The 22116-nt window shown below is 39.0% G+C and overlaps 1 protein-coding gene and 1 pseudogene across 2 annotated transcripts in view; one reads left to right on the top strand and one right to left on the bottom strand.

Annotated features, from left to right (window-relative positions):
- The window catches only part of Slain2 (SLAIN motif family member 2), a 55585-nt gene extending 34036 nt beyond the window's left edge, over positions 1-21549 (top strand). Inside the window, exons 6-9 of one of the 2 annotated variants that reach the window (XM_050149813.1) lie at positions 484-621; positions 8398-8475; positions 16705-17014; positions 18697-21549. In XM_050149813.1, the coding sequence (XP_050005770.1) occupies positions 484-621; positions 8398-8475; positions 16705-17014; positions 18697-18763 (593 nt within the window). In that variant the 3' untranslated portion in view covers positions 18764-21549. The remainder of the gene's footprint in view (positions 1-483; positions 622-8397; positions 8476-16704; positions 17015-18696) is intronic. The other variant, XM_050149814.1, reaches the window with a different exon arrangement.
- Positions 13261-13361, bottom strand: LOC126506631 (uncharacterized; annotated as a pseudogene).
- Positions 21550-22116: the final 567 nt, after the last annotated feature.

Raw genomic sequence — 22116 nt, forward strand, 5'->3', positions numbered from 1 at the left:
ATATTTTAGTGTAAAAAGAATGCATTTTCCCCCAAATATTTATTTCAAATAGTCATGTTCACCATTTTATTAATACAAACATGAGAAAAAGTAAATTTAACTTTATGAAGCTAAGTATCTGTCAGTAGTAATATCAGTCCCAAGCTATACTACAGGATTAAGTGGACATGGGAATTTTTAAGGGTTTGCTTTATTTTACTCATGGAGTGGCCTTTATTTCTTTAAATTTGATGATATAATTTATAGTTTCTTTAAGGGTGCTGTTATTTCATTCTTTTATAGCCTCTGTCTGGGTATGGTTGTTTTTCCCTCCCTTTTTTTTTTCTTCTTTTTTTTCTCTTTTCTTTTTTTCATTTCCTGTTACTTTTACAGTATACAGAAAGAAATATTTAAATATATCATTTTACTTTGAATTATACTTAATATCTGAAAGAATAGCTTAATTTTTTTTATTGTTATTTGTTTCAAATCCCATTATTGTAGAGAAACTTAGGCGCAGTCTTCCAAACCTATCCCGAACATCAAACACCCAAGTTGACTCGGTGAAGAGCAGCAGAAGCGACTCCAACTTTCAAGTGCCAAACGGAGGAATACCTCGAATGCAGCCTCAGGCCTCAGCCAGTAAGTACTTCCTTACACTTTTAAGTGGCATTCAGGAGCAGAAAATGAAACTTAGAGATTGATTTTGTGCTGAATAACTATATTAAATTATTACTGCAATATGATTTTGTGTGGCCAGCAAGGTGGCTCAGCCAGTGAAGGCACTTGTTGGCAAGCTGGCAGCCTGAGTTAGATACCTGGAACTCCCGTGGTAGAAAAGGTGATGTCCAACTTCTACACCTGCACCGTGGTGCATGCAGCACTCCCTCCTGCCCACCAGTGACTGGATTTAGATTTTTAAATAAAAAATAGAGTAAAACTAAAAAGGTAATTCTGTAATAAAATTTAAAAATTGTCTTTTTATAAAATATTTACAGTTTTTATAATTGCATGACACTCTCTGTGGTTTCTACTTCCTTTTGCTAAAGATCATCTTTGTTTTGTCTTGTTTCCTCTTTTCTGGTTTTGAGACAGGGTCTCTGTATAGCCCTGGCTGTCCTGGAACTCACAATGTAGACTAGGCTGGCCTTTGAATTCACAGAGCTCCTCCTGCCTCTGCCCCTCACATGATGGGATTAAAGGTGTGTGTCACCACTCTCAGTTAAGATCCATCAGTTTTTAATATGCAATACTGTATAATTTAAAGCTCTCAAGGAATGTATGTGTTGTGCTATCATAGAAATGCCTGTATTTATGTAGCATAAAGTCAAGCTTTTATTACTAATAAGGGATTGAATAAATAATTTTTAAATCTATTTTTTAAAAAGGATAGACTTTGCTTTTATTTATAGAAGTAGGCAGTCACTATCCAAGTATATGTCTTATAAAATAGATTTTCTTTAAAAATCTTCCCTTTTAGACTTTCTAGAGCTGGAGAAACAGCTCAGTGCTAGTATTTGATGAGCATGTAGGAGAACTGGATTTTATCCCCACTACCACAGAAGTAAAACAGAATTAAAGTTTATTATTACATATTTAATGCCATATCATAATAAAAGTAATTGGTTTAATAATAGCCTATTAAATCTGTAGCAAAACTGAACTTGTGGCTTTTCTTTGTGAAACAAAAGTATTTTATAAGGATGTGTATAATCTCACTTAATATCTGTATCTGTTCATATGAATTTTGTATTTTTTACTTGATTAATCTGTCTGCCAAAGATATATTTGTAAACAGTATAACATTTAATCAGTGTAGATGTCAGATTAGTCCCTATTTCTAATTGGCTTGTATAATAGTTTAAATTTGAGGTAATAAGTTACCAAAACTTTCATTTTTTAAGAATTGGTCAACATTTCTTTATAATATTTGGGGAATTAACTATTGAGTTAAATCTGAAATCAAATAGAATATAGAATAAATTAATTTGAGGCCTGGTCTGGTAGTTCACACCTTTTATCCCAGCACCAGAAAGCAGAGTAGGCAGATCTGAGAGTTTAAAGCCAGCCTGGTCTACAGAGTGAGACCCAGATGCGTGCTCACTATAATTGTATTTTTGGTAACTGGGTGAATATTAACCAAGGAATGTGATAGGTCTTTCTTCATGGAGATAATTTTTTCATATCTTTAGCTGTAGTGTTTGCTTTTGTTTTGTGACAGGAAGTATTGTGACAGGGCATTCCTACTCTAGCATGACAGATTTCTTAAAACTTTAAATTGTTCGGTATTTTACATTAAAAATGATGGAATTTGGGGGAGGAAATAGCACTGGAACCCAAAACTTAAAACCCCAGCAGCTTTTTCATAGAGCATTAGCAAAAACAGTAATGGTCCATCAGAAGGAACAGCTGTCATAGTAAAACCATGAAAGTTCTTAATAAAATGACTGTTCCAGCACATAGCAGCACAGAAGAGTGTTGAGGATAAGTAATGGAAAGAAAGGAGCAAGACTGGTAAGTGTTACAAAGACGACACATGCAGTATAGACAAAGACCAAACAGGTACACAGTGATGACTTCTAAGTCAAGTTGGCCAAACACGGCCCAAGTAAGGGATTCAGGAATGACTGCACATTAGCAACCATGCATTAGTAACATCTGTGCGTTGCATGCAGCCTCATTATAAAAGGGCTTTGGTTTGAAACATTTGCTGCTTACCAACTAAGGTAGGCATGAGTATACAATCAGACCAATCAAGGGATCTGGAAGATGACTTCTCTCCCTCCCTTCCTCCCTTCCTCCCTCCCTCCCTCCCTCCCTGGGTTTGTTTTGTTTTTTCAAGACAGGGTTTCTCTGTGTAGCTTTGGAGCCATTCTGGAACTCACTCAGTAGACCAGGCTAGCTTTGAACTCACAGAGATCCATCTGCCTCTGCCTCCCGAGTGCTGGGATTAAAGACGTGCGCCACTATTGCCTGGCCTAAAAGATGGCTTTTCTATTAAGAGCCCTGGGTATACTTCCAGAGGACCCAAGTTCAATTCCCAGCTTCCACCTGACTGTTCATGACCATCTGTAACTCCAGTCTCAGAGCATCCAGTGCCTATCTATGGCCTCCTTGAGCACCAGATATGCACACAGTGCACAGATAATCATGCAAGCAAAACACCACCCTTAGGTTAAAAAAATTTTTAAGTTAAAGAAAAATAATAAGCCAATCTAAAATGAACTGCTGCAATTACCTCGCTATAATATATAAATATTATATTTATACATCTTAACAAATGACAGGTTAGTGTTCAAACTGTGTTGATCCAGCTCAAGAGACTTGTTATATCCGTGGTTTATTACCAAGGTATAAAGATCATACAGAAATATTTCTTTTTTTTTTCTGAGCTTGAAACTACATTTTAAAGCTATGTGGAAAATTGTTACTCAAGATTTATATGCCTTATTCCACTGGGTATATGCTGAAATGTTTTCTGTACAAATAAACTTTCGTGTTCCATTTACTGAAGAGTTGATACTGTTTTTGCTTTAAGTGTTAAGATACTCATTGTAGTAGTAATAATTGGTTTAGGAAACATGAATTTATAAAATTTTAAATTGAATTTAAAAGTAGAATTTCAAGTTTATTATCTTTGATTAGAGAATAGTGGGTTTTATGTCTTTAAACCCACAAATTAATTTGACACGTGAAAATAGCTTGTTTCTGGGGGCTTCCCCCTCAAATACTTACCCAGTAATGAAGAACAGTCTACAGTATTAGTTAATATGGCATGAACTCGTTTTGAGTGAGTCACAATCCTCACATGCATTACAGCCATGCTCTTTATAGCATCTCCACATAGAGCTGAAATGTGCACTTCGCCTTCAGGTGTGCTATTCTATTTAGCTTCAGTTATTAAGGTCTGGATTTTTCAAAATTCTACATGATAAATCTCCAAACAGTTTCCTGTGTGGTAAAACCAGCTCTGCCTAAATTCTCTCTCTATCCTCGTCCCATTACTTAGACTATTTTAGCATCCTAAAGCTTTATGGCAATGAACAGATTGGGAACCTAAGACTAAAATAATACACCTATTAACATGTCAACAGAAAAATGTATACTAAAGGTTTTTTTTATAATTACCTGCCTTCTTTAGCAAATAGAATTGCCATTATATAGTCACATTATTCTAGAATTACTTTTTGTTTCTTTCTAGTAGTTTATAATTAAGGAAAAGGTATAGGGAAAACAATAGTTTTCTAGTTATTAGTTCATTATATGGGAAATATTTGTGTAGTTTTGCAGAGTTTAATTTCAGCATTTGACAAATTATATAGGCAGAAGAGTTAGATCATCATTTTTTTAAAACTGTATACTGGCTGGGCAGTGGTGGCACACGCCTTTACGCCCAGCATTTGGGAGGCAGAGGCAAGTGGATCTCTGAGCTGGAGGCCAGCCTGGTCTAGAGAGTGAGTTCCAAGACAACCAACAGCCAGGGCTGTTACAAAGAGAAACCCTGTCATGAAAAACCACAATGAGAATTGTATCTGCTTGTTCTCTCTTACATTTGCAGCTACAGTAATACTCACTTATAACTACAAATGTGTTTAGAAAATGGAAATCCAGAATATTAACAAGCTTAAAACTTAAGTATACTGTAAAAATTTAGATTTTTGTTTAAAGGTAATACATCACAATTTTTTAAATGTTATCTATTGTTTTACATATTTTTAATAAAATGTGTGATTGTGCTTTATATATGTATAGTTATATAATATAAAGTTCTTAATTTTTACCTTAATATATACTTTAATCAAATAAGTTAGAAAGTACATGTAAAAATGTAGCAACAATTTTTATGTATTTTATATAAGGAATTGGTACATTTCACTATAAATTCCAGTTATTAATTTAATAGATGTTTCATTTTCTTTTAAATCTTTCTTCAGCTATGAATGGTAAAGCTTTGGTTCTCACTTGCTGGTATGCATGAGACTAACTTTGCAAGGCTGCTGATTTCTACCCTCTGGACCACTTCTTTTGCCTTGTCACTATGCCAGTCACTATTCTTACATGCTTATTTGCTATGGCTGCATTATTGTGGATGCTGGCATTCAAATATGGGCATTATAACAGTGCTAATATATTTTTAATGTTGATATTTGTAAAATGTGAGTAACTTAAAAAGTTTAAGAAAACCAGAGCATTTTTTCAGTTTCTTCAACTAAAGGGAGAGGTGTTATCAGAGGCAGAAGTTTTCAAAAGGATAATAACTTACTTTCTAACATTACCAGAGTATGGGCTTAAGTTTAGTTTTCAGAAAAATACAGTAAGTATTGGCTTATAAGGGACGAAAAGGAATAGATGAAAACCTCAAGACAATCTTTTTTTGTATAGTAGAAGCTTGATTATTAATTTTAATGGCTAAGGTATTTTTACATGTATTGTAGCATTTGAGCTTCCCAAATACACATTTGTTTTTGCAGAGAGCAGGGTTCCATGTAGTCAAGTTAATTATGCAGGACCGCCTGTCTAGAGTTTGACCCAACTGAAACCAAAGTGCTTTCCCCAGCACTTCCCACTACTGTCTGCAGACTGCTTCCAGGCTAATTTGCATGCGTAGGCATCTGGGAAAACTCTCTTGGATGGCTCTATTGGGACATGATTTGAGATTGAACTGTAGATAATTTGCTCAATACAGGAACAGTTTTACATGGATGCAGAGTGTGCCCCAGAGGAGGTATATAGGACTAATACTGTGCTCTGCTCCACTCACCTACGGAGTATCTGGGTGGTTGATAACCTTTATGTAGCCTCCTAAGGTCCACAAGGAAGGAATTTCTTCAAGGTTTTACCTACTACCAAAACACTAATATTCTTCAGTTTTGCATTATTTTGAAACATGAGTTAAAATATATCCTATTATATGCAGTACTTATATAAAGGACCATCAGTTTAATAAGTAATACTGGATCAGTTACCTTAATCAAAAAAATATTTTAGAATTGTGGTGATTTGGGGCCTTTATCACTAGGCATTTTGATTGAATACATCTTAGAGGCTCAGACTCTCATTGTGTCTCAATTGATTTTTAGGCAAATGCAAATTTAATATAACTTTAAATCTCTACATTTTGTACAGTTGTTGGTCACTGTAATTATTCAGTAGAAATGGTTGAGTATATGTGATAGTCCAAGCACTGAGAATTTATATGTCAGATAGCCTAGACTTCCCCATAGCTAGGAATGGGAAGCCAGAGCTGCTATGGAAGCAGGAGAGACATCAAACTCAGCATGGAGGCCTGATGACCTGAGTTCAGCAACCCTGGGACCGGTGTGGTGGAAGGAGAGAAATGACTCCTGCAAGTTGTCCTCTGACATACATTTGCCATGGCATGCCATATGTGGTCATGTACACACACAATTAAGATTTTTAATTTTAGAAGTAAGAAAAAACAATGGCTTATAGTTTGCCAACAATAATCCTTTGCTTTTCCTTTGTGGTTCTTTACAACTGAGCCTCCTTCTGTTCTTTAAACACTTGGCATGCCCAGTCTCAGCATTCTCTACTGTTGCTTCTTCCTCCCTCTGGAATGCCTTCTCCAGACCCCACACAACTCTTCCCACTCTTCACTGATCTCCGAGTAGATATCCTCTTTTAAAAGTCTTTATGGATTAGCTTTGTATAATTGCAACTCCAGTCTTCTCCCCATCCTCCTTTCCTGCCTTGTGGCCATCCCTGTCTGGAAGGCTAGATATTTGCTACTTTATTGCCATTCTCCCCTTTACTACATATTCCATAAAAATATTTTTTCTTTCCTAAATAATTTCATAAGAATAAGAAAAGTTCCTAGCTGGCTCCTGAGACTGTTTTACCCAAACAGGGTACCTGGGATACTCCTGTTTGTATAAATGAAAATCAAGATGTATGAATGGATCAGTGGGTGGGTGGCTGGGTGGCTGGGTGGCTGGGTGGCTGGGTGGCTGGGTGGCAGGAAGGAAGGAAGGAAGGAAGGAAGGAAGGAAGGAAGGAAGGAAGGAAGGAAGGAAGGAAGGAAGGAAAAGAAATATGGATGACAGAACATGTGGGCAAATATATAGGTGAATAGTATCTTATAATGTTGTGGTTATAGGTATAAAGTAACAGCTTTTTCTCCCCCAAGTCTGGAGAAGTTTTTGCTTATTTGCCTGACCATGTTTGAGTTACATTGGCATCAAATACAATGTCACTACAGTAAGGTTTGCAGTGCTGCAAAATTAAAAGTCAGCCACAGTTTCTTAAAGTTGATTATCTGAGGGAAATAGTAGTGTTTTGGCTCTGATAGAGATAACAGACTTTACCCTTCTCTCTGGTGTTGCATCCAGTATCCTTTTACCACCTGATGATCTTTTTTATGATGACCTTTTATCCTACATAGACTTGGAGGAATAGAACATTGGTGTTTTTGTTATTTGTTTTTATTTTTTGGATATAATTCCTAAGGTGTAGAAAGCCTATCTTTCTACACATCCTGCAAGACTAAAAGATGGCGATTGGAACTACTTAACTAGGTGATAGAGTGGGACTAGAGCAGAGTAACTCTATATTGCAGTAGTTGGCTCTTCTTCATCTGCACAGTGCTGGGCTGTCTTACATGCCTGTTTTGGAAGTTTCAGTGTAGTCAATAGACTGGAAGTTTGAGAAAAGTGACTTACAGTCCTCCTTGATCACATTACAAAGCAGATGTCCTAACTCATGTAGAACCCCCTCAACACGCACTCACACTCACACTCGCACAAACACACATGCACACATACAAACATGCATGCATAGGCTATAGGCCCTCAGACCAGACATGCTACTACCCTGTCTGAGGTACAAATTAGTTGGATTTTACATCAGGGTAACATTGAACACATTAAAGCTGCCAGGTTGTGCGAGGACTTGCCTGGTTCTGAGTTTTCTTCTCCTTTTTGAGAATGGAAATTCCTGTTTGATTTTGGAGCAGTAAATCTACCAATAATTGCTTTGCCAAAATGTGCTCTTTTTTTTTTGCATCAAATGAGTACTGTGTTTATTTTCTGTTCTGCGTGCTTATATTCATCACTTTTATCATTGTGTTTATATTCTTTGCATCTGTAGCATGTTTGCTGGTAGCTTGTTTTCTCTTTGATGTTCCGGCCAATTGACATATTAGAGTTTTTTTTTAATCTACCAAAAAAAAACTTATTCTAAAAATATGCAATGGCACTAAGATTTCTGCCCCTTTTCTTTTCCAACTCAATGCACGAAGCATCACTTTAAAATCTTGCACTTCTGGAGTTCTAATGCATTTACCTCAATGGTTTCTGTTCCTTGATAGCTTTTAAATTTCATTAAGTGTTCAAGTTTACAGAAGCTGTAGCCTTTACCTGTTCTTCCTGGCAAATATTACACTTCCTTGTTTTTCAACAGCTTCTCAAAGGCTGAAAAATTTGCCTCGTACTTCCCTCAAAGCCAAACAGTTGCTTCCAACTTCATCTACAAAAAGAGGTAACTACAGCCTCTGCTTGAGTTTAAATTTCAGCAAGTAATGTAGATCAATCTTTCACCTTCTGGATTTCTGAGTCAATGGTGCCTATAAGCACATTTCAGTTTGTTTGTTTTTCTTAATAAAATAATGCAGATTAATTCCCTGTTGTGGATAATTGCAGAAGAAACCTATTTTCTTCAGAGGTATGTATTGAATTGTTATGAAAGGATTAAATGACAATTTATCATTTTTCCTACTAATCTAAAATCAAAGATATATTTTAAATTAATGAGAATTGGACATATAGGTACTATAAATGTCATACATTCTATTAATATTTTCCCTCAAATATTGGTCTTTGGGTTTACTTATCTGTGGTTAGATAAGAAGGGGAGAAATTTGCGTTAGAAGCTGATTGAAGTTAAGACTCAAGTCTTTTTGGTTAGTGAATACATGTGGAAGACTTAGTATATAAGTGGTAGCTTTTGTAAGAACAGAATGCTAAAGAAATATATGAAAGTTGGGCACTAAGTCTAGACAATAATCGATTCCAAAAGATTGAGTGTATTGGTAGATAGAGGACAAAAGAATTAAGAAAACAGTGATGTAGAATAGACTTGTAGTCCTGAGAACAAACAGACGTCTCAGAATGGGACAGAACAAACAGAAGCAGTGGGGAAAGATATCTCCCTCCCTATTGAGAGTAAGAAAATTTGAGGAAAGAGGAATTTTGATGTTTGATTTTTAAAAAAATAAATAAGATGTGGTTAGTATGATTGCAAAACACTATTTTTTAAACAGGTTTAAGTATGTCAACAATGAGTTAGTGTGTGATTGTGATACCGCAATGACAGTGGAAGAACCTGCATAGGACCAAACTAGGCCCTCTGACAGTTGTGTGGCTTAGGCAGTTTGTGGGGCCTCTGGCAGTGGGACCAAGATTTATCCCTAGTGCTTGAACTGCCTTTTTGGAGCCCATTCTCTTTGGAGGGATACCTTGCTCAGCCTAGATGTGTAGGGGAGGGCCTTGGTCTTGCCTCAAAGTGATATGCCAGACAAAATTTTTTGATTCCCCATGGGAAGCCTTACCTTCTCTGAGGAATGGGTGGGGGAGGTGAGGGAGTGAAAACTGGGATTGGTTTGTAAGATGAGAAAAGATTGTTTTAAAAATAAAACTTAAAAAAGATTAGAATCTGTAGGAAAAAGAATAGTCAAATAGTAGCATAGGGTGCATGCTTAATGTGCTACGTGCTAGATAGATACACCTGCTGTGTGGTACCACAGTCAGGAAGAACACACTGTGTAGGGCTAGTTCTTTAGAGTGAGAAGATGATTTGGGGCTTTAGGAAAGACATCCTATTATCTAATAAGCAAAAAGGAAGTAAGCATACTCAGAGTCTCTGGCGCTGCTGTGAACAATATTTATATCATAATAACATAAATATAGCTGAGATTTAAGCAATAATTACAGTATAGCTTTATTGACAGAAAAGGAATTCCTAGGAGGTTGAGGTAAAGAACAGCAAGAAAGTTAGATCACATTTACTTTCTGAGAAAGACAGTAGTTGAAATCTAAAACTGATGACTGGAAACGGCTCAGAAGTGAAGAGCACGAGCTGGTTAGGCTTCCAGAAGACCTGAGCTCAGCTCCCAGAACCCAGCACCCATTCAGGTAGCTCTAGAGATCCAGTGCCCTCTTCTGGCCTCCACAGGTGCACACACACACACACAGATACATATAATTAGTTTTAAGAAAAAAGCAAAAAACCCTTTTATAAGAAGGAAAGCTATTGGTTCAAACCAATGATACACAAATATTGCTAGAAAAACAAAGATAAATATGGGAAGGGGGGACTAAGAATCTCCTTGCTTATTGAAATACTGTTTACTAAAGTCAGCCTTGGTGTCCTAGTGGATGATTGGATCTTTGGACATGTGACCACAATGAGATGCATGCAGCTCTTAGTAGGATGAAATCTCATGATTTGTGACAACATGGATGGACCTTAAGGCTCTTGTGTTATATATAATGACCCAGACACATAGAATATTTTAATCATCCCACTAATGTGTATTCTCAAATAATAGAAAGTAACATAGTGGATATCTGAAGAGTGGAAGGAAAGTGCGGATGCCAGTGGGTACAAAGTTACAAGTGAACATGACCTCATCATTGCACAATGCATTGAATGAAAACATTACTTTTGCCCCAGAAACATGTATACTTTTTTCTCTCTTTTTTGAGATAGTTTCTTTTCTATGTAGTTCTGACTGTGGAACTCACTCTGTAGATGAGGCTAGCCTGAAACACCAGAGTTCCACCTGCCTCTGCCTCCTGAGTGCTAGGGTTAAAGGCGTGTGCCACCATGCCTGGCTATACCATATTTTTAAAAGAAAAAAAAATACCTTATGGAATTGTTTGAGAACAGTGGGCTACTTTTCTGAGGTTTCCAGATTTTTGAAAACCTCTTGCCTCTAGCTAGTAAGGAAGGTGAAAACATGACATGACTAGGGGTTTGCTCAGGGTGGAGAGCTTGCTCACACTTATCAGGGAGGCTCTGGGTTTGATTCCCAGCACTGGAAAAAATAAAAGCAAATTAATCTCAGTAGAGTGGTCGGGAAGAGGTACGTGACAAAAGGCATGTTATCCAAAAGAGCAGAGACCACTAACTAGACTACAATAAAAGAACTGTTGCTTACTTAAATCTCCTTGTCTGGCGCATCATTTTTTACTTTTGAATCAAGTAGCTTTGTGTAATTTTACATTTTTACATAAATTTAATCTCATGAATTTTGTATTAAAAGACTAAAGCTTTTGACCAGATTTCTAAAGGATTATGTAATTTTTGTGAATCCAAGCTCTTCAACTGCAAACAACCCATTCTTGCTTAGTGATCCAGGCTTTCGTATGTTGTGGTGTGGTGTGGGGTTATCATTACACCCTTCTCAGTATTAGCTGTGTGTAATGTTAATATACCTGTAACTCCAACACTTGGAAGGTGGAAGCAGAAGGTGTGGGTTCAAGGCCAACCTCAATATGTAGTGAAATCCCATCTCAAAAACCAAGGGCTGGACGTGTAGTCAGTGGTAAAGCACGTGACTAGCATGCTTAAGGGTGTGTGTTCAGTCCCCAGCACTGTAAAATACAACACTGGTTCAATTACTGATGATCCTGAGTTTAGAACACCTCTAGGTTCTGAGGCCAAAGCCCACTGCACCAAGAATAGCCACTTTTCTCTAAGTGCCTAGTGTCCAGTAATAAAACGACTGTTGCCCTTTTCTCCTGACTTCATTCAGATTGAAGGTGGTGGCACTTTGTATCATTTCCTTCTTCTAGCATTTGAGTGCAAAAACAACAAATTCTTTTTTTTTTTTTTTTTTTTTTTTGGTTTTTCGAGACAGGGTTTCTCTGTAGCTTTGGTGCCTGGCCGGGAACTAGCTCTTGTAGACCAGGCTGGCCTCGAACTCCCAGAGATCCGCCTGCCTCTGCCTCCGGAGTGCTGGGATTAAAGGCGTGCGCCACCACCGCCGGGCACAACAAATTTTTACTTTGGTCTGGGGAGTTGTTTCATTTCTGTTGTTCTTAAAAAACATCTTAAACATCTTTATATTGAGTTTAAAATGTATATTTATGTGTGGTTTTTAACTTACTTGTTAAGTGTGTGTATGCACACCTGTGTGAGTTTATGTGCACCATATGCACATAGGTGTCTTCAGAGGTTAGAGGGCATCATTATATCCTGCAATTGGAGTTACAGGCAGTTGTGAACCGCCTAATATGGTTGCTGGGAACCAAACCTGGATTCATTGCAAGAGCAGTAAACATTCTTAACTGCCGATCCATCTCTCTAGCCTCTTGGGCAGACTTTTAATGATCTTATTCCATTAGTTTTACGTTGTTTCTGTTGAGAAATCCGATATTTTAATTCCTCTTCCCTCTTTCTCAAATATTTATTTTTATGTGTATGTTTGTCCGCATGTATGTCTGTGCACCATGTGCATGAGTACAGTGCTGCAGAAGGTGCTGGATCCTTCAGGCCTGGACAGTTGTGAGCTGCCTCATGGTTACTGGGAATCAAACCCATGGCCTCTGGAAGAGCCCATGTGTTACTCACCAAACCATCTCTCCAGTCCTTTTTTTTTTTTTTAAGTTTTCTTTATATGGATGTTTTGTCTACATGTATATATGTGCACTATGCGTATGCCTGGTAGCTATGAAAGCTAGAAGAGGGTCCTGGAAACTGCCACGTTGGGCCTGAAAACTGAACTCAGATCTTCTGCAAGAACAGCAAGTGTTCTTAACCAGTGAACCATTTCCTTAGTGTTCCCTTTTCCTGTTTTAAAAATTCTTTATTGGGGGGCTGGAGAGATGGCTCAGAGGTTAAGAGCATTGCCTGCTCTTCCAAAGGTCCTGAGTTCAATTCCCAGCAACCACATGGTGGCTCACAACCATCTGTAATGAGGTCTGCTGCCCTCCTCTGGCCTGCAGGCATACACACAGACAGAATATTGTATACATAATAAATAAATAAATATTTTAAAAAATTCTTTGTTGGAAGGCCCTCTATATTAATGTTATTAAAGCACATAGGAACTCAGAGACTGAGGCAGCGTGCACAAAGCCTACATTGCATGGTCTGTACCAGCTCCTCTGCATACATGTCATGGCTTCCTGCTGTGTGGTGCCTGAGTGTGTAATAAGTGGGTCGCTGTTCTTTGCCTTCACTTGTCTAACTCCAGTGTGATAGTTTTGTTTTATAAAATATTTTATTTTGAAAGGGTTTCATTTTATTATTGCTGTAAAGAAAATTAGGGAATGCTTCATGAATTTGCATGTCATCCTTGCTCGGGCCGTACTAATCTCTGTATATGCCAATTTTGTTGTCTGTGCTGCTGAAGCAAGCACAGAAGCCTGTTCTTTCCTACTAAGAGACAGAAAGGGAATGGTTCCGTATGGGAGAGGAGGTGGAGAGGACCTGGGAGGAGTAATGGGGAAGGGAATCTGTAATCAGGATACATTGTGTAAGAAAAGATTCTGTTTTCAATAAAAGCAAAAGTTCGTTGTTGGCTTTCAGAAATCTGACTGATGTCCTAGTATAGAGGTCCCGCTTTCTTCCTGTTTTACCCTTCTTACGGGGGGCGGGGGAGTGTTGTTTGGTTGGTTTTTTTTGTCCATTTGAGTATGTCTTTTTGTTCTATTTATGTGTACGTGTGCATGCATGCCTGTGTGCACATGTTCATGTCTGTGCTACAGCATGAATGTGGAGATAGAGGAAGCTTTGAGGAGTCAGTTCTCTCATTCAACCCTGGGTTCCAGGGATCCAACGCAGATTGTCAGGCTTAGCCTATCCACCATCTACCGGCCCTATGAGTTGTTATCAAATATAGGAGTTTTAGAGCCTTGTTCATACACATATAGTCTCTCCCCAATTCTGGTACTCAGGTGCATGGACTAAAAGATACTAGTACTGGGCCTTTGCCCTCTTTTGAGTCTTCTGACGACTCTCCATGCTTTGGGTTGTCATTCCTAGTTTTTGGGCTTCTCCAGCATTTAGGTTGCTAGTAATCTCTTAACAGAATTGAGAATTGAGCATTTTGAATACAAGTCTTCATCTTTAAAAAGTTCATGTGCTTTTCCTAAAAATGTGTTTCTCTCCTCCTTACATTTAAACAGTGTGTATCTTTGAGCCTATGTGAGAGTTCTTGTAAAGTCCTTCCTGCTAGTTCAGTCGTCACAGTCTCTTCTTGGTCTGTTCCTCCTGACTTCCTTCCTGACCTTCATTACTGTTTCCTTGCTCTTCTGTGGTTACATACTAGACAGTGGACAGTGTGGAAGTCTACATTGTTCTGTGATAGATATTGTATTTTTTAAATATTGTTGGACTTTAAGTAATTTTACTTCTTACAAATTAGTTTAAGCCTTTATAGTAGGGATCGATTATTTTCTCAAAGACCACATAGTAACTAGTTTAGGTTTGTTTGTGGACATATGGTCTTTATTCCAACTTCTCAACCTCATTCTGCAACTCGAAATCCCCCACTAAGTATGTACAACTGGATGGGTGTGCTCTAGTAACCTTACAAAATTGGATTTGTTCTCCTGGAGAGCAGCTTTGGGACACATTTATTCAGATGTTTGTTTTAAAGCTTTGTTAGAGCAGATTCTGGGTATCTTATTCTAGGGCTGGTGTCCAGTCCCATATGGATGTCATTTCCCTGCTCCCTAGTTAAGACATGATCCTTTTAGAGGTGTCCCCTGGCTTGCCTTGACATCTTGATTTGGCAAGGACTGTACTGTAGTTGGTTGAAACTCAAGGCACAGTAATTTTGTGTGGCTTTGCAAGCTTTCAGTTTATAGTGTTACAGCCCTGTGTCCACAGGCATGGAGCTTCACTCTGCAAATACTCAGCCCATTGTCTAGCTGGAGACTCAAGCAGACCCCTAAGCTGAGTGCTGAAAGTCTTCTAAGCAGCTCTCTCCTCTGAAGCACTGTGTTGCAGAGTTCTGATTTTGTCTTCTCTGTTCATAAGTTTGATCTGCCTGAGATCAGAGAGTATGTTCAGAACAACAAAAAGCTATAGGGCTTCAGTACTTTCTCATTTCATATTACTCTTGAAACCAACATTCCAGGCCTCCTCCTTGCAGAAACCACTGTACTCAATGGTTCATGAACCTGTCCAGTCTTATAAGAGTCTAGCAGCAGGCTTATAGAGCCCTACTTAAGCTCTATTTCAGGCTGTCTTCTCCATCTTGGTCTTAGAACTTCTGATGAGTCTTGGCAGGGAGGGTGAGACAGGGCAGAACAGCTCCCATTGGGCGGCCAGAAACAGAGAAAGTGTTTGCTGTAGCTAGCTTCCTCCTTTTCCTTTATGACATCCAGCAGGTCCCCAACTCTTTGTCACACCCCGACCCCACATTTAGAGCCGTCTCCCTGCCTTATTTGATCCTCTCTGGAAACATCCTTACAAACACACCTAGAAGTCTGCTTCTCTAACCTTAAGTGCTTCTCAGTCAAAGTTAGCCACATTTCCTGTCTTTCTTCCCATTACTGTAGTGTATCTTAGTGTCACTTTGTCCCAAAGACGGATGGAGAGAAGTGGAGAAAACAAAATAGTATAGAATAACCCACTTCTGTGACCCAAGCTTTCTCTCCATTTGTACCCTCCTGAAACTAAGGGAGGTGTTTGGTAAAAGTGTTGTCTTTCTGCCTCTGGTCCACCCCCTACCTCCACCCTGCCTTATCTCTAATTTGATAAAACATGTTAAGGATATATTTGAATTGTGTGTTGCTGTTCATGACCTTCCGAGGAAACTCTTTCAGAGGAGATGTGTTCAAACATGAAGAAGTAGAGAACAGTGGGTGTGTACCCCAAGAGATCTAAACTTAAGCTCAGTGGGACTTACTGCCATAATAAAATGTTTTTAAAACTTGACTTAGAAATCAATGCAGACTGTACATTTCATTTCATGTATCTGGCATTTGTTTTAATAAAAAAGCATTTTTCTTAGTAGACTTGGCATTATATGACTTCATAGACTCACATGCTCCTGGACTGCATGCGCATGTGTATCAGAACAACTTTCAGGAATTACTTCTCTCATTTTGTCACGGGTTCCAGGGATCCAGTTCCAGTTGTCATATGTATATGGCAAGCATCGTGACCCACTAAATCATCTCAGTGCCTCTAGAGCTAACTTTTACAATAATAGTAACTGTTAATTCCTTATTCTTAATTATACTGAAGACATGTTTTTGAGGCTACAGCCATCCAATTTATGTTTACGTCAACCCTTACTTTTTCCTCTAGACAGCATCCAGTGGTGTCTATTTCTTTTTAAATTACTTGTTGTGTTGCATGTGCAGATGAACATCAGGCAATGGTGGGGTGGGGGTAGAGGTCAGAGGACAGCTTTGTCAAGTCCTACCTTTATATAGGTTCCTCAGACTGAGCTTGAGTTTCTAGGTATTTGTGGCAAGCCCCTTTAACTACTGAGCCATCTTTCTGGTCCCTATGGTGCCCACCCCCTCCTCTATTGTGGGATCCAAGATACGCTGCTTAATGTACTTTTTTCAAGGACAATTGTAACCTTCTGAAGTAACCTTTTTTCTATTCGCCCAGAGAAATCCTCTATGTGAGGCTCATAATTAGATGTTCTAGTGCTCAATTGTCACGGTAACAAAGCAGTAACTTCGCTGGTGCTTGGTTCCCTCTGGAAACACTGGTTTTCCTTTGCTGTTCTGCATGCAGTACCTTCTCCAGGCAAGTTCCGCTCCCCCGCAGCACCATCACCGTTGGCTCTTCGGCAGCCAGTGAAAGCATTTAGTAACCATGGCTCTGGTGGCCAAGAAACTACACAGTTCACACAAACCACCTCCTCACCTGGACCTCCCGTGGTGCAGAACACAGGCCCAGCAAACCCTTCCAGCAATATCAACAGCGCCACTCTAACCAGACCTGCAGGGACAACTACAATGAGGAGTGGCCTGCCCCGGCCGAGCGCCCCTTCTGCGGGGGGCATACCAGTGCCTCGCAGCAAGCTTGCACAGCCTGTTCGCAGGTAAGCAGTAAATGTGCTCAGCACACTTGAGCCTGTGGAAGTCAGTATTGTCTCCCTTCGGTACTGAGTGTGGGGACTCATGGTGTCTCCCCCCACCTTAGGACAGTTTCAGTAAAGCATTACCTCCTTGTTCTGAAGAAGTCTTCAGTTGGACATAATACTCTTCTTGTTTCAGATTAATTTTATTCAAATGCCTAACAAGATTAAGCATCTCAGGAAACTCCTAGGACAAAGTTGTTAAAGACACTTGAGTTTGTTGTGATATTTGTTCATTTGGGGAATGACAGCGGAAAAGATGAGAGAAGCACAAGGGGATTGAAAAACTTGTGCCTGCACTGAGCAGCTGCTTTTCACACTGGTATAATTCAGAATTGTCTATGGAGTGTTTATAAATGGAGACCCAGCTTCTACCTCAAAAGATTCTAAGCCTCTCTCCCCATTTTGTTGCTTAATCTTGAAATGATTCTGATCCCAGGGAGGTTGTGACCCAGCCACATGATCTCTACCCTTCTGGAAGGGGATTAGCACCATCAGTAAAGAGAGATGTCAGCTATCACCTGATGTGGGAGTGTCATATATCAATCTGTTGATTTCATTGGCTGAGCAATAAAGAAACTGCTGGTCCTGATAGGTTAAAAGATAGGTGGGCGGAATAAACAGGATAGGATGCTGGGCGGAAGAGGAAGTGAGGTCAGACTCTGCTCGGCTCCCGGAGAGACCGGACAGCTCTGCTCTCTGGAGCAGAGACACCAAGATGGACGGAGGCTAGACTCTTCCCGGTAAGCGCACCTTGGGGTGCTTACACACATCATTAGAAATGGGCTAGTCCAGGTGCGAGAATTAGCCTGTAAGGGCTAGTGTTCATGGGCCAAGCAGTTCTTAAATGAATACAGTTGGTGTGTTGTTATTTCGGGCATGAGCTAGCCAAGCGGCCGGGGTGTTGGGGACGCAGCCCCGCCGCCGCTCCTATTTCAACAGATGGCGCCCAACGTGGGGCTCGAACCCACGACCCTGAGATTAAGAGTCTCATGCTCTACCAACTGAGCTAGTTTTTTTTCTTGAAACAAAGACGTTCCAATCTTGTATTTAAACTATACTCTGTACTTGCTATATCTTGATATAAATACAGTTTCAGATCTAGTTGTGGAACGCAATGGTTTTGTATTGTGCACTGTACTAAATAACTCCTGACCTTGTCTAGCTGTCACAGTAGTGAGTTCTTATAGACGAATTTAGTAAAATTAAGTCATTTTTGTGAAGACATGCAACTACTAAGACCGTCGGTTACAAGTTTATCTGACTTCAAAACCCTTTCCCTGGTGCCCACACTTCCGGCCACTCTGGTGGTGGTGGTGACACTAATCTGAGTTGTCACAGTCGTCATTTCGTCTCACAAGACAGTAGGTTAGAGTGAGACTTCCTTTCCTCTCACTTTAATTCTATAGCTACATTAACAGAAAAGGAGAGGAATCATCTTGGATGTAGTAAAATTCTGAAAGCTGTGAAGATGCTGAGCAAGGAAAGATTGTTCTGAAAGTCGTTTAGAGCCATGGTCTCATAGCTCCCTGAATAGCCCTCATGGGACACGGTGTTACCTGAAAAGTAATGAAGACGTGTAACAGAATGTATGTAGTATTTTGTGTAGACATTTTAAAAAAGATCATAAATTTCCTTTATTTCAGATCCTTGCCAGCTCCTAAGACCTATGGTAGTATGAAAGATGACAGTTGGAAAGATGGCTGTTACTGAGCAGCAGAGACAAGAACGCAGAGGTCCACAGCTTCATGACCACCCCTTCACCAGACTGAAACCAACTTTTCTATGCAGACTCTGCAGATAGGACTCTTGGGGTTGTAAAACCCCAGCCCTCTCTGTCTAAAATAGCACAACTGGCAGAGATGACGAAGCAGCACTTTAATACCATGTAACATCGGATATGTTTGGTAATCATGCAATCGCTCTCCATGGAGTCACTCTTAGTTTTGTTCACTAGAAACACGGTTTATTTTTTATTATTTGACAGAGGCCACTATCTGGGCAAATACCTAATGGATGCCAAAGAGAAATGCCCATTTGTAAAGAGAGTACCTTTGTACATGGGAAGGTGGTGAATTCAGGCTGTCCAGAACGTCACATTCAACCTACTTTACTGTATCAATAAATATTGTGTTAACAAGAACTAATATTCTGACTAGTTAAATTGTTTTATTAGTCCTTCAGGATAGAGTAAATTATAAAGATTGGGAGGGAGAAAGGAAAGGAAAGACTTGAGCTAAAGACTTAAAACATGCTACCTGTCTTTAAGAGAGTTGTATAAATTACTTTTGCAGGCTCATTGGAAAAATTATCAGTCTTTTAAATGTTATGTTTTAGACGTAGTCACATACAGCCACCACCAAATGGCGTCACCGTGCAGGCCCACTGCGTTGCGTCAACATCTCAGACTTTTGTGTGCTTGTTTTGATTGCCAAAAGGGCTTACTATCAGTTGCACAATCTCTCTAAACTTTACAGTTCCTGGCTCAGGAAAGGTGGCTTTTCTACTGAAGCCCATTTACTCACACGCTGTTTTCTGTCACAGAACTAAGCGATCTTGTTTCCATTACCAGGTTCCTGTGATGTGAAAGAACAAGTTGTGTGTGTTTTTATTCTTTGTAAAACACCACCTCAGAGCTTACAACCTGGAATAAAACCATACCGCAAGAGGAGGGGAAATCTATGCATTTAACTACAAATATCTCTGGTGATGACGGTTGTGTTGTTGCTCATAAGTGGCAAAACGGTCTATTATGTGGTTGTCGATCCACTTTAAGCTGAATAACTGTATGAACTATCTTTTTAAAATACTGTCCCTTTTGACTTAGATTATGCCTTACATCAGTGTTTGCATTGTTTGGTAAAAACCATCTGACTCTAATTTGCTAGATAACTTGCACTCTAGTGGCATACGTGTATATATATCCCCTTGAAGTCAACTGTTTCGGTTTTATTGGATTATTACCAAACTAACTTGAGCTGACTTCTCATTTTTGATAATGAGGTCTGTTTTTTAAATACTTAATCTGGACAGATCTAAAATATTGGCAGTTGGGTCACATAAAAGTGGAGGGATGTGAACACGTTTCCTGTTAGTAGAGCATGTTCTGTAAGTTGGAAGTAGAAATGGAAGGGAAGCTTCCTGCCCAGGAAAGCATCAAGTTAATGATAACAAAGACCCAGGCTGCCAGGACTGACGCTGGACCAGCAGGGAGACCTTGAGCTAGCTAGCACAAGTAGCTGTCCTTGCCGGGAGCTGGAGTGTAGACTGGAAGAACTTGTATCCTTGCATTTGAAGGTGGTGAGGGGAAAGGAGGGGTTATCCATAATGATGAACTAGATCTAGAACTGTTGCTTCTCAGAGGAGGAGGAAACAGGTGCTTTGGTGGGGAGTGTCTCGTGTAGATCTAAGGAACAAAGAAGTAGCCGCTGTCTGTGGAGTCACATGTGCACACAGCAGACAGGTCTCTGTTTCAGTGTGACATTTCAAAAAATGATAAATGCTGCAATCTAATAATCTAAAAGAACTTTTTAATGAACCATCTATTACATTTTTAAGTTAGATAATCAGTTTCAAAAGGAATATTCAGGTTATTTAATGTTGTTTTTAAATGGCTGCATCAGAAAAAATATCTATTTTTTTTTAATTAAACTATTTCATCACTTGTTTAAAATTGTATTTGGGATCTGAGTTTGGTGATATTATTTTACCTGCTGCTGTACTACCACAGACTATTGACTTTTAGTTTCCTAAAGAGAAAAATGGCCTTTTTACTAGAAAGCCTTTGCATATTGCCAGTTTTTCTGTTTGGGAAAATCTAAGGATTTACTGTGGTTAGTCATACAGAAAAAAATGTGGATTTGATAAACTAGTGCCTATGATTTTAACTTATGTTTGATATTTAGTAGTAAGGGGTTATGAATGTTGATTATTTTGTGCCAACAGCCCAGAATTGTCACTTATATGTCAGCAGAAAACTATGACCTCTGCTTCCAAAGTTATTTAATTTTCTCAGTGTTTGGATGTTATTTTTTGTAAGTGTGTTAATAAAAGTGTAAAGAATTGGAAAAATATAAATATTCTTAAGCATTTGCTGGATCATTTTTCTACAAAACTTGTTTGTATATTATAAAACCCTCGGAAGCATTGACTTCTCAGTTTTCATACCCTGGAAATCACATTTTGTAAAACTGGGACCATTCATAAATTGTCAAGATACTTTTTTAAATTATCTCAGAACATCGCTTTTATAAAAAGTTTTTTTGAAAGCAAAGAAAATTAAATACATATGTGGCCCCAGTGTTTGTATAACTAGGATGGTCTAGACTATGTATGTTTCAATTGACAATTCACTGTACAGGTGTTCCGTTTTGACAGTACGATGCATGGTCCGTTTAGATCACATAAAGTTTGATTTACAAACATTTCTATAGCTGAACTTGTAATATGTGGTTGCCTCCTTAATAAACAGCCTGACCATAATGTTTATATTAAATTTATATTCATTTTCAAGTGTTTTATTAACTTCTGAATATGGGAAGAGTCCTTTTCTTCCCCTCCTCCACCCCATTGCCTCCAGTTGGTCTTAATAAATTTCTCAGTCTTTTTTTAAACACACAGACTCTAATCTTACTGCCCTTTCAGGTCCAGACTAGAAGTCTAGGGTTGGGTCACTACAGTCTCTCTCTCCTTGTTTCGTATTTGAATCATTTGGAGTGATCTCAGTTTACATTGGGTTTGTTCTTGGAGCTTTTCATTGGCTCTGAATTGATCTGTAGCTAGAGAAGCATCTGTAAAGCAAACAGAAGCTGTTATCTGGGGTTTCCAACAGGAAAAGCCCATGCATTGCTAAACTGCGTAGTTTAGCTTAGCATGTGACTCTTGTGGCTGGAACAGTGGAGGCTCGTGAGAGCAGTGAGTTCTGCTAGTTGTGTTAGGAGGTACTTGCACCTGCATTACAGTTTGTCTTACTGATGACACACAAGAATAGTACCCCACACTGGAAGTCTTCTCCCTAGGCAGCTTAAAGAACCACTTGAAGAATTGTCGGTATGCTTATGTCAGTT

This window comes from Alexandromys fortis, unplaced genomic scaffold (assembly GCF_014885135.2).
Source record: "Alexandromys fortis isolate MF-2015 unplaced genomic scaffold, M_Fortis_MF-2015_v1.1 scaffold_0, whole genome shotgun sequence".
In the NCBI taxonomy this organism is placed as follows: Eukaryota; Metazoa; Chordata; class Mammalia; order Rodentia; family Cricetidae; genus Alexandromys; species Alexandromys fortis.